Here is a 13,832-nt window from a genome sequence, read left to right as displayed (position 1 = left end):
AATTAAGCCTTATATATTTAAATACTTTAAGGTGTTTTCTTTTATTTGTTTATAGTGCTTTTGTTCCTTTGAATGTTCCTAACAAAAATTCTACGGAGTGGGAAAAAGTGAAATTCCTGTTTGAAGAACTTGGAAGTAGTCGTAAGTATTCTTTTAAATTCTTTATTCTTTAAAGCATTAGCAAGAGTAATAGATCTATAACAACCATAAACTATACCCATGCACAAATATATACATATCTATACACATATATATGTATATATACACACATACATCTTTTTAAAAATTATTAAAAGTAAGGAGATGCTGCCTGTTTGTGGTTCATGGTACCAGATTTATCTCATTACTCTGATAGACTTATTAAATATGTATTTGGTTTATTAGAAAGAGCAGTGGCATGCAGAGGACCCACAATAAAATCCCACTTTTATTTGTTATTTCTGTTACCTTATGCAAGTCACTTAACATCTCTGGGCCTCACTTTGCTCCTCTAAAAATGGGAGACTTAAACTAGGTAACATTTAAGTCACTTATAACACTAATTCTCTGATTTTGGGATCCTTTCAACCCTAAATTTGTGGTCCTGCTTATTATTATTTGCTATTATCCTGAACTCTGTGAGGGCAGCAACTGTCTTGCCCAAACTGTTTATCGTCTTTCAGTATCTAACATGGTACTCAGCATGTAGTAATTGATAAATTTGTTGAATGATCTGAATTAAGGATGGGTGTCCACTTTGTAATAGAAGACAGTTTAAGTACTGAAACTGACTTTGAAGTGTACTAAATATTAAAGGTGATATTTCACAAAAATGTATATGCATGTTTTAATACATGATAAACAATATTAACTTAATAGCTGTATTTGTGACAACCTCTTTTTAATAGACACATTCTTTCTCCATTAATCAGCATTTCTATTGTTCCCTGATTTAAAAAAAAAAAAGATTAAATTAATGTTTAGAGGTTTACGTGTATGACTTCCGAATTTTCTCATCTAGTAAAATGTGATCTATTAGTATCTTGTTATTATCAGTAAAAATAGAGATGGTGGCTGCCAGGCTTATTAATACAAAGTGTCCTGGATATAGGCACTTGATTCTGTTTGGTACAAGTAAATTAGTAGTTTATTTGGATTTGTTTTCTCTTTTAAGACATTTAGATACTGTTTAGAGTATTGGAAAAATTAGTAAGTTACATTTTATTGCATCCTTTTCTGGATTGGCCTAACTCTTAGCCTTTAATCTTAAACTAGTTACCTTTACTCTTCATTTTTCTGCTCCATACATTTTTAGTGGCTGTCCCCTGCACTGGAATTCTCTCTCCACGTTCTCTATATTCTGACTCCCTGAGTTTCTTGAAGTTGTCTCCTCTAAAATATTACCTTCTACAAGAAGGCTTTCCTGATCCCCCTTTAATGCTAGCGCCTTTTCCTTTGAGCTAATTCCAATTTATCCTATCTGTATCATCTTTGTATATAGTTGTTTGCATATTATTTCCCCTATTTAATTGTGAGCTCCTTGAGAGTAGGGACTGTATTTTGTTTTGCTTTTTATCCCCAAAACTTAAATATTACATCTGGCACATAGTAAGCACTTATTCCATGCTAATTGACTTGATTTTTAGTGTAAATGCTGCAGCAGGGCTGACGAAGTTAACAGTTATTTCGTAACCTTGAGATAGTACTTGTAAAGCACTTAACACAGTGCCTGGCATGTAGTAGGCATTTAACAAATGCTTCTTTTCTTCCCTTTGTGTGTTGTGGTGCTTCCCATAATGTGATGTGTATAAGAATGTTTATTTAGAATTTTTGCATCTACAGGTGCCATCCTTCCTTTGTGAACGTGAAGAAATCACTTTGCTTACTAGAATGTGTATACTTGCATATACCCATTCATATTTTGTAACAACTTTTCAAAAATTTATTTCAGATTTAAATACTAAAACTTAAATGCACAGTGAGAAAAAAAGAAGCATGTTGTAAACTTAAATACAAAATAAGAGAAAATGCATTGTCATATGCACTGCAGAACATGAGGATTCAAAATATATAGCAATAAATTTCCATTTTAAGAACGCCTCTATAATAAATACTACACATTGTGTTCAGAACTGTCCATCTTTTCTTGGTTCCTTGTAAGTTTTCTTTTGTTCTCTTCACTTTTTACTTTGTATTTTTCTTCCCACCCCCCCCAAGTCTCCCCAAAACTACAGTTAAGCACAGAGATATACATACATACATATCATACATAGTCATAAGCATGCATGTATGTACATATATGAATACATACATATACACAGACACAAACTCAAAATATATATCTATACATATACTCTTGCATACATACACTTACAAATACATATACTTAGATATCTATAACCATATTTATATATAGACATATACATTCATATGCATCTGTGTAATGCCCTACTATACTTTATTTGTCCTCTGTCTCTTTGAGGGTAGATAAACCTCTTCCTTCATAATCCAGGTCTTTGCATATTTTTCCAAGTCCACCACTTTGTCATTTCCTACACCACAGCAATATTCCAACATTACACTGTCTAGTTATTTTAAATAGTCTAAAACAACATTGATGAATATGGCTGACACATAGTGTAGTTTCCCAATCTACTTTAGCCTTATCTTAGTCTGAGATCATGATTACCTTCCTTGCTCCTTTTTCCCTAACAAATTCTATTCCTAATCTTTATTTTTTGTTTTTGTGTATCTCTTTATTTCCTATCCCTCCTGGGGAATAGGAAGATTCCTACTTTACTTTCACCAGCTACCTCCTTCTGTTTAACTTATACTCCCGCCCCTCCCCAAGGATCCCTCCATTATCCTCCCATTTCCATTAATCTAAATACCTTTCTATACCTTCCTTTAACCTATTCCCTCAACCTCCTCTCTAGAGATTCTTTCCTTATTCTCTCCCCCATCCCTGTCCCCTTAGCCCTTAATTTCTTTTTGAATTTAGAAGACTTTTATACGCTTCTAGATACTTATATATTATTCCCTCTTGAACCTATTCCCAATGAAAGTAGGTTTCCAGACCTACCAGCCCTCCTCCCTATCTAATTCCTCGGTCAGTCAGTTCTTGCTCTCCCACCCCGTTTGTATAATTACTCTTTTTAGCTGTTCCTAAATGGCTTTACTTTTTAAAATCATTTCATACCCAGATCTATTCTTTCTATCTTTCTTATGAACTACTCAGTTACTAATAACAATCTTAGACATATGTCTGTTGTTTTACATTTCCTCATGTAAAAGGTAAATAGTCGGTCTTTATTGAGTCCCTTGTAATTGGTTTTTAGTATGTACCTTGTATTTCTTTTGGCTCTTATATCTCAAATCTTTTAAGTTCAGGTTTTTGTTTTTTTTTCGAACAAAATCCTGAAAGTTTGACAATTTATTAAATGTCTGGTTTTTTTCACTCAGGATTATGCTTAGCTTTGCTGTGTATGATATTTTTAGTTGGAACCTCAGTTCTTTTGCTCTTTGTTACATAGTGTTCAAAGACCTGTGGTCTTTTAGTGTCACTGCTCCTAGATGTTTTCTAATTTTGATTGTGACACTGCCTTATTTAAATTCTTTTTTTCTTGTTGCTTGTTATATTTTATCCCTGAGCTGGAGACTTCAGAATTTGACTGTGATATTCTTGTGGGTTTTCCTCATAGGATCTCTTTCAGTTGGAGATCAGTGGATTTTTTTCTATTCCTACTTTCCATCTTGTTCTAATGGTTCAGGACAATTTAATTATTTCTTGTGTTATTGTATCAAGATTCTTTTTTTTATCATACTTTCATGTAATCTGATTATTCTTATGTTTTTCTTCTTGGTCTGTTCTCTAGACCATTTGTTTTTCTATGAGATGTTTCACTCTTTTTTGTTTTATTATTTCTTGGTCTCTTATGACTTCATTGGCTTCACAACCAATTCATTCACTTCGTTGCCTAATTCTGATTTCCATGAAGTTGTTTTCTTCCTTAAGATTCTGGATCTCCTTTTCTAATTGGTTGACTTTCTTTTCATAATCTTCTCGTTTTTCTTGGATTGTTCTTTTAATTTTTTTGGTAAGTTTTTTTCTCCATCTCATTTGATTTTTAAAGTCTTTTTAAAGTTCCTTTGTGAATTCTTTTTGGGTGGGTGACCATTTGACATAACTCTGAGGGGTAGTAGGAGAGGGTTTCTTTGCTTCAGTATCCTTGTCTGAAGAGAAAGTCTGTCTTCTTCCCTATTCCCATAGTAACTTTCTATGGTTGGATTCTTTCTCCTTTGACTGCTTTTTTTTTTTAAATTTGTAGCAGCTTATTTTTTGTAATCACTGTTATTCCTGGGTGATGGGGCATGTACCTTTGACCTCAGATCCTTCTCCACTTCTCCCCCTCTGGCCTGGAACCAAGATTTTCACGCTCCTGTTAAGTGTCCAAAGCCAGTTGTGTCCGTGCCCCATATCTTTTGCACTCACCAGGCATATGCTGGTTCCTTCTCTCCCAGGGCCACATTTTATTAGCTCAGCTGGTTCTGGCGTTCACTGTCATCAGAGGTTTCCTCAGTCTTCTCTGGCTCAGATGCCCAACCTCCTCTAAGGTCCTCGTTAAAGGCACCTTCTAGCAGTGATATAGCAATTTTGAGATACAGTGAAATCCTTTTGGATATGTTTATTCTTTTTGGACAGGAGATATTAATTACTCTTCCTTTCTAAATTATCCCTAATGATTTAAAATAGCATTAATTCAAGTGAATGAAAAAATGAATAAAAAACACTCATTAAGTGCTTTCTTTTTTGTTATGTATTGTACTAAGAGGTAAAACTATTAAAACATAATCTTTATCTTTAAAGAACTTTCATTTTAGAGGGGGATGGTAATTGGGGACATAAGACAATAGATTGACACATTTCTTCCAGGGACACAGAGTTGTTTTGATACTGGTTCTAGAACTGGAAGTTGGGAAGAGATAGAGAAGGAAAAGAGTACATGCAGAGAACAGCAAGGCAGAGGATGGTATGATGTAGGGTGCCATCTGGCAGCTCTCTTACCCACTGCTCAGGTTCAGGTCAGAGATCTATGATCAATTGAGAAGGGGACCTGCACATAGTGGTGAGGGAGAGGAGTAATTGCAGACCCTTGCTATGTTCTGAATGAGAAACAAGTGCAGAAGCAAACAGTACCTGTGTGCCTCTGATTGAAGAAATAAAACAGGGACTCCATTCTAGCCTCTAGCTCAAGCTGATTCCTGCATTTGAATAACCAGGGTAAGAATCCTAGACCAAAAGGGAGTAAACCTTTCTGTAGCTCCTATCAGGCTAATAATGTCATAGTCAAATTATAAACAACTGAAACTTCCAAAGGTGCAAACTGAGAAGTTCAAACCTAGGTTTTGCAGAGCTCATACCAGGTGGGGAGTGAATAATCCTCACCTTGGATTACATCACTTTGGGAGACCCTGAAACTCCTTGGACCCTAGCCTGAACTGTGAAAGCAGCAGACTGGTGCAAGAGGACAGAAGTTCAACCCAGTCATCACTTCCAAAAATGTGTAGATCTTAGTCTAACATAAAGTATGTAATCAAGAAGTAGTTGACAATAATGAACAAACAAAACAAGAATCTTACTACAAATGGCTTATTATAGAAATAGGTAAACTCAAGACACAAACTCAGAAGAGAATTATTCAAAAACATTTACGAGCAAATCCTCAAATAAAAATGCAACTGGAACATAAGTCCAACCAGAATTGTTGGAAAAGATAGTGGAAGATTTTTTTTTTAAGTTAAAAATGATATTAAAACCCAAGTAAAAGTGATCACTATGCAAGAAAAATATGAAAAGAAAATTACCAGCTTGGAAAAAATGAGCTTAGCCTTAACACCAGTTCCAAAGTCAAGAAGTTATCTAGGTCTGTTTCCCAAAGAGATCATAAAAATAAGAAAAGGGTCCACATATATAAATATATAACAGCTCTTTTTGTGGTGGCCAAGAATTAGAAATTGAGGGATGTTCATCAATTGGGGAATGACTGAACAAGTATATGAATGTAATGGAATACTATTGTTCTGTAAGAAATGATGATTGGATCACAGATAGAAGCAGACCGTTTTCTTTTGTATTAAGTTTTGTTTTGTTTTTATTGTTTCTCCCACTCATTTTAATTCTTCTATGGAACATGTATTTAATAGGAATGTATGTGTAGAACCTGTATATAAGATTGTGTGCCATGTCAGGGTGGGAGTAGGGAGGGAGGGGAAAATAATCCAAGATATATGGAAGTGATTGTTGAACACTGAAAACAAATAAAATAATTTAATAAAAAAAAAGAACTGATGAATAAGTGGACTTCAGAAAAACTTGGAAAGACTTACATGAACTGATGCTGAGTGAAATGAGCAGAACCAGTGGAACGTTGTACAGAGTAACAGCATCATTGTGCATTGACTGACTTTGATAGGCTTAGTTAGCTCTTCTCTAAAAGACTCATGATAGAAAATGCTCTCTCTCCCCAACCAGAAAAAAAGCTATGGAGTCTGAATGTAGATAGAAGCATATTATTTTCTCTCTTTTTGTTTTTTTTGTTTCTTCTTTCCTCCCATTCATTTGAATTCTTTTTTTTGCAACATGACTGATGCTAAAATATGTTTAATATGAATGAATATGTAGAGCCTATATCAGATTGCATACCATTTTGGGGAGGAGAAGGAGGGGGAGAAAATTTAAAACCCAAAATCTCATGGAAGTAAATGTTAAACTAAAAATTAATTTTTTTAAATTAAAAAAAGTCAAGAAATTAGTTAAGAAGAATGAGCAAAGAAAAAAAGAAAAGAACCCTTTGCATTAAATTATTATGGTGCCAAAGACGCTTAAGACACAAATGTACAAGAGCTTGACTCCAAAACATCCTTAAGCAAAATCTTAGAGAAAAACAAAGCTTGGGCACAAGCTCAACTAGAATGCCTGCAAGGATTTAATAAAAGAAAAATAAAGGTTTTAATAAATGAAACGAGAGTACTTGGTGGAGTAGGGAAATGGAAAAGAAATGAGAGCTGAGGAAGAAAGTATTAGAGAGGGCATTAGCAGCTTGTCACAAAAATTACAAACCTTGCTCAAGCAACAAATTCCCCCATTAGAGTGGACCAAATGGAATCTAGGGACATGAAAAAATAATAAAGTTCAAAGGCTGAAAAAAAAAGACCTTGACCTGAAAAGCCAGTGGGGGAGAAAATAGTTAACAATCACTGGAACTACCTGAATGCCATGGCTGAAAAAAGAATCTACACATCTTATTTCAAGAAATTTTAAAAGAACACTGTCCAGATCTCTTAGAATCAAAGAGCAAAATAATATTGGAAAGAATCCATTGGTCACCACCTAAAAGAAACCTAAAAATGAAAGCATCGTAGCCAAAATCCAGTGCTTCTAGGTCAAAGAAAAAAATACCGCAGGCATCCAGAAAGAAACAATTCAAGTACCAAGGAGCCACAGTTAGAAGCAGAGAGCTTGGGGTGCAGTATTCCAGAAGGTAAAAAATATGGGCTTATACTCAAAGATAACTTTTAAAGCAAAACTGCATATAATTCTATAAGACCTTCAATGAAATAGAGGACATCTAAACATTCCTGATGAAAAGACTGTAGCTATATTGTTTTTGTTCAGTTGTGTCTGACTTTCCATGACTGCACGGACCATAGCACACCAGATACTTTTATCCTTACTATCTCTTGAAGTCTGTCAAAGTTTGTGTCTGTTGTTTCCATAGTACTGTCTATTCATTCCATCCCTTGCTGTCCCCTTTTCCTTTTGACTTCACTTTTTCTCAGCATCAGAGTCTTTTCTAATGAATTATATCTTCTCATTATGTGACCACAGTATTTAAGCTTCAGCTCCAGTATTTGATCTTCCTGTGATAATAGTCTGGATGAATTTCTTTAAGTATTGGTTGATCTGATCTCCTTGCTGTCCAAGTGAATCTCAAAAATATTCTCCAGTACCACAGTTCAAAAGTGTTAATTCTGTGGTGCTCAGCTTTCCTTATAGTCCAACTCTCACAGCCATGCATTGCTACTGGAAAAATCAATTTTGACTGTATGGCCCTTTGTTGACAAGGTAATGTCTCTTTTTTTTTAGTACGCTGCCAGATTTGTCATAGTTTTTTTTCCCCCTATGCAGTGTCTTTTAATTTCATGTGTGTAACCACTGTCTGCAGTGATCTTTGAGCCAAAAAATATAAAATTTGATAGTACTTCCATTTCTTCTCCCTTTGTTTGCCAAGAAGTGATGGGACTAGTTGCTTAGGGTTGCTTTTGTTTTTTTTATGTTAATCTTCAAGCCAACTTTTATCTCTTTCACCCTCATCAAGAGGTTTCTTAATTCCTCTTCACTTCCTGCCATCCAAATAGTATCATCTGCATGTCTGAGATTGTTGATATTTCTCCTGACAACCTTAATTCTGACTTTTGGTGCATCCAGCCTGGCACTTCACACGATGTATTATACATCATGTGAAATAAAAAAGTTAAATAAATAAGGTGACAACATATAGCTTTGTCATATTCCTTTCCCAATCTTAAACCAATCAGTTGTTCCATATACAGTTGTAACGTTTACTTTTAGGCCTTTATACACATTCCTCAGGAGACAAGTAAGATGATCTACTTGCCCCATTTTGTTGTGATCCACACAGTCAAGGGCTTTAGTGTAGTCAGTGAAGCAGAAATAGATGTGTTTCTGGCACTCCCTTGCTTTTCCACAATCCAGTGGATGTTGGCAATTTGGTCTCAAGTTCCTCTGCCTCTTTAAAAATCAGCCTGGGAGCGGAGCCAAGATGGCGGAGTAGAAAGACGCACATACACATAGCTCCGAACCCACAACCCATAGAACATCTGTATAAAGTAACTCATGGCGAATTCTGGAGCAGTGAGGCCACAGAACAGTGGAGCGAAGGAGATTTCTGTTCCAGAGGGACCTGCAAACCTCTCGCAAAAGGTCCGTCACGCTGTGGATGCGGAGCCCAGCCCAGCTCTGCTGCGGCCACGGCACCGAGAAGAACAGATCCGACCAGGCTTCAGGGACGGGATCTCCAGTGGCCGTGCAGGTCCCTCTACCCACAGGTGACGGGGGTTGGTGAGAGGGTCTCTTTGGCGGGTCGAGAGGGGAGTGGGGTGCCCCCATAACTCAGGCCCCCTCGGGAGGCAGAAGCTGAGGCAGCGGCAGACCAGGGCTCCCCAAGCAGGCAGGAGCCTGGATCCATTATTGAAGGTCTGTGCATAAACCCCCTGAGGGAACTGAGCCTGAGAGGCTGCGCTGCCCTGACCTGACCACCTGAACTTAGTCTCACACTGAATAGCAGCCCTGCCCCTGCCAAAGCCCCGAGGCTGGGGAGCAGCATTTGAATCTCAGACCCCAAGCTCTGGCTGGGAGGATCAGGAGGTGAGGTGGGTGTGAGGAGAATATTCAGAGGTCAAGTCACTGGCTGGGAAAATGCCCAGAAAAGGGAAAAGAAATAAGACTATAGAAGGTTACTTTCTTGGTGAACAGGCATTTCCTCCCTTCCTTTCTGATGAGGAAGAACAATGCTTACCATCAGGCAAAGACACAGAAGTCAAGGCTTCTGTGTCCCAGCCCACCCAATGGGCTCAGGCCATGGAAGAGCTCAAAAAGAATTTTGAAAATCAAGTTAGAGAGGTAGAGGAAAAGCTGGGAAGAGAAATGAGAGACATGAAGTCAAAGCATGAACAGCAGGTCAGCACCCTGCTAAAGGAGACCCAAAAAAATGCTGAAGAAAATAACACCTTGAAAAATAGGCTAACTCAATTGGCAAAAGAAGTTCAAAAAGCCAGTGAGGGGAAGAATGCTTTCAAAAGCAGAATTAGCCAAATGGAAAAGGAGATTCAAAAGCTCACTGAAGAAAATAGTTCTTTCAAAATTAGAATGGAACAGATGGAGGCTAAGGACTTTATGAGAAACCAAGAAATCACAAAACAAAACCAAAAGAATGAAAACATGGAAGATAATGTGAAATATCTCATTGGAAAAACAACTGACCTGGAAAATAGATCCAGGAGAGACAATTTAAAAATTATGGGACTACCTGAAAGCCATGATGAAAAAAAGAGCCTAGACATCAGCTTTCATGAAATTATCAAGGAAAACTGCCCTGAGATTCTAGAACCAGAGGGCAAAATAAATATTCAAGGAATCCACAGAACACCACCTGAAAGAGATCCAAAAAGAGAAACTCCTAGGAACATTGTGGCCAAATTCCAGAGTTCCCAGGTGAAGGAGAAAATATTGCAAGCAGCTAGAAAGAAACAATTCAAGTATTGTGGAAATACAATCAGGATAACACAAGATCCAGCAGCTTTTACATTAAGGGATCGAAGGGCATGGAATAGGATATTCCAGAAGTCAAAGGAACTAGGACTAAAACCAAGAATCACCTACCCAGCAAAACTGAGTATAATACTTCAGGGGAAATATTGGTCTTTCAGTGAAATAGAGGACTTTCAAGCATTCTTGATGAAAAGACCAGAGCTGAAAAGAAAATTTGACTTTCAAACACAAGAATGAAGAGAAGCATGAAAAGGTGAACAGCAAAGAGAAGTCATAAGGGACTTACTAAAGTTGAACTGTTTACATTCCTACATGGTAAGACAATATTTGTCACTCTTGACACTTTTCAGTATCTGGCTACTGGGTGGGATTACACACACACACACACATGTACACACGCACACACACATAGAGACAGAGTGCACAGAGTGAATTGAAGAGGATGGGATCATATCTTAAAAAAAAATGAAATCAAGCAGTGAGACAGAAAGATATTGGGAGGAGAAAGGGAGAAATGGAATGGGGCAAATTATCTCTCATAAAAGAGGCAAGCAAAAGACTTATTAGTGGAGGGATAAAGAGGGGAGGTGAGAGAAAAACATGAAGTTTACTCTCATCACATTCCACTAAAGGAAAGAATAAAATGCACACTCATTTTGGTATGAAAACCTACCTTACAATACAGGAAAGTGGGGGATAAGGGGATAAGCAGGGTGGGGGGGATGATGGAAGAGAGGGCATGGGGAAGAGGGAGCAATTTGAGGTTGACACACATGGGGAGGGATAGGATCAAAAGAGAATAGAAGTAATGGGGGACAGGATAGGATGGAGGGAAATATAGTTAGTCTTATACAACACAACTATTATGGAAGTCACTTGCAAAACTACACAGATTTGGCCTATATTGAGTTGCTTGCCTTCCAGAGGGAAGGGGTGGGGAGGGAGGGAGGTAAAGAAGTTGGAACTCAAAGTATTAGGATCAACTGTCGAGTAATGTTCTTGCCACTAGGAAATAAGAAATACAGGTAAAGGGGTATAGAAAGTTATCTGGCCCTACAGGACAAAAGAGAAGATGGAGACAAGGGCAGAGAGGGATGATAGAAGAGATAGCAGATTGGGCATAGGGGCAATTAGAATGCTTGGTGTTTGGGGGGGGAGGGGATAAAAGGGGAGAAAATTTGTAACCCAAAATTTTGTTAAAATGAATGTTAAATGTTAAATAAATAAATTAATAAAATCTGAAAAAAAAAATTAAATAAAAAAATAAAAATCAGCCTGTTCTTCTGATAATTCTCAGTTTACATTACTGAAGTCTAGCTTGCAAAATCTTAAATATAAACTTGCTGACATGTGAAATTAGTGTCAGTGTTCAGTAATTTGTACATTCTTTGGCATTGCCCTTCTTTAGGATTGAGACATAAACTAATCTTTTCTAGTCAAGTGGCCACTATTGAGCTTTTCAAATTTGTTGGTGTATTGCAGCTGTAGCACTTTAATATCGTCATCTTTTAGGATTTTAAATAGCTCAGCCGAAATTCCATCACTTCTTCTAGGCTTATTGTTAGCAGTGCTTCTTAGGGCCCACTTGACTTCATTCACTAGGATATCTGGGTCTAGATCAGTAACCACACCATTATCATTGTTGGTGATGTTAACGTCTTTCTTATATAGTTCTTGTCACCTCTCCGTAATCTTTTCTGCTTCTGTTAAGTCCTTACCATTTTTTATTTTTTATCATGCCTTGATATTGATTTTCTTGAAGAGATCTCTTACCTTTTCCATTGTGTTACTTCTATTTCTTTGCGTTGTTCATTTAAGAAAATCTCATCTCTCCTTGCTGTTATCTGAAATTTTGCATTCAGTGAGGTATATCTTTCCCCTTCTTCATCTCTTGCTTTTCTAGTTTTCCTTAGTTATTTGTAAAGCCTTGAGACAGCCATTTTGTTTTCTAGATTGACTTTCTGTGGAATATTTTTTGTTGTTTCCTCCTGCACAATATCGGGAATGGTTTTTCAGGTAGCAGATCTAATCTCTTAAATCTATTCAGCACCTCTACTTCATATTTATAAGGGATGTTATTTAGGTCATACCTATATGGTTTGATGGTTTGCCCTACTTTCTTCAATTTAAGTGTGAATTTTCCCATAAGAAGCTCATGATCTGAGCCACAAGTCTGCTCTAGGTCTTTTTTTTTCTGACTGCGTAGAGGTTTTCCACTTTTGACTTCAAAGCATATAATCAGTCTGATTTCTCTGTTGACCATCGGGTGAGAGCCATGTGTAGAGTTGTCTTTTTGGTTGTTGAAAAAGAGTATTTGCTATAACCAGTGAATTATCTTGACAAAAATTTATAGTTTCTGCCCTATATCATTTTGTATTCCAATACCAAACTTGACTGTTACTCTGGTTATCTTTTTATTTTCTCCTTTAACATTCTGACTCTTTATGATGAGTACGACATCTTTTTTGAGAGTTATTTCTGAAAGATGTAGGCCTTTGTATAACTGATCAACTTTGTCCTCTTCAACATCAGTGGTTGGAGCATAGACTTTTATTACTGTAATGTTGAATGGTTTGCCTTGGTTTGAACAGATATCATTATTCTGCCATTTTTGAGTCGTTACTGTTTTTCTTACCGTTTTATTGACTGAGGGGAGCTATTCCATTTATTCTAAGGAGTATGTGTAGTGATCACTTGAATTAAATTCACCCATTCCCATCCATTTAAGTTTACTGATGCCCAAGATGTTGATATTTAATCTTTCCATCTACTCTTTGACCATATTCAGCTTACCTTGGTTATCTTGGTTGCATCTTACATTGTAGGTTCCTCTACAATACTAATCTGTAATTTAATATTGACACCTTTACCCCCTTCCTGATCGATCACTGCCTTGTCGTTGTGGAAGGTTTCGTGTAGCTCAGTGAATGTAGTTCCTTGAAACTATGAGCTTAGACCATGCAGGATGACTCAAGACAGACAGGTCATATTGGGAGTTCTGACAAACTGATCCACTGAGAAGGAAATGGTGAACCATTCCAGTATTTTTGCCAAGAAAACCCTAGGGACTACTAGAATGACAAAAGAGATGATATTGGAAGATGAGCCCCTCAGGTCAGAAAGTGTCCAGTACACTACTGGGGAAGAATGCAGAACAACTAAAAGTAGCTCCAGTACTAATGAAGTGTCTGGGCCAAAGCCCAGAAAAACTGCTGCAAATGTGTCTGACAATGAAAGGAAAGTCCGTTGTTGTAATGATTGATTGGCAATTTAGAAACTCTAAAATTAAAATGCAAGAGGGATGAAAAAGTTTAAAAGGTGAATAAATAATGAAAAAGGATAAAATGATTACATTCATTGGGAGATAATATATGTGTCTCCTCCGATGCCTGTCATCATGAAGAGTCATAAAGGGAGTACAACTGGCAATGCCTGAGAGTGGTTCTCTTATGTCTTGATGATCTTAAGAATGGAAAAGGAGGAAGAGAAAGGAAAGTTAAGG

General features: G+C 36.9%; 1 protein-coding gene across 1 annotated transcript in view; it reads left to right on the top strand.

The window, feature by feature from the left end:
* LMBRD1 (LMBR1 domain containing 1) overlaps positions 1–13,832 on the top strand; it is a 227,081-nt gene that overhangs the window by 51,709 nt on the left and 161,540 nt on the right. The window contains exon 6 of the mRNA XM_072642568.1: positions 56–141. Coding sequence (XP_072498669.1) covers positions 56–141 — 86 coding nt within the window. The remainder of the gene's footprint in view (positions 1–55; positions 142–13,832) is intronic.

This window comes from Notamacropus eugenii, chromosome 2, assembly GCF_028372415.1.
Source record: "Notamacropus eugenii isolate mMacEug1 chromosome 2, mMacEug1.pri_v2, whole genome shotgun sequence".
Lineage (NCBI taxonomy): Eukaryota > Metazoa > Chordata > Mammalia > Diprotodontia > Macropodidae > Notamacropus > Notamacropus eugenii.
Note: the sequence above shows the minus strand (reverse complement) of the source record. Positions and strands in the feature narration are given on the sequence as shown.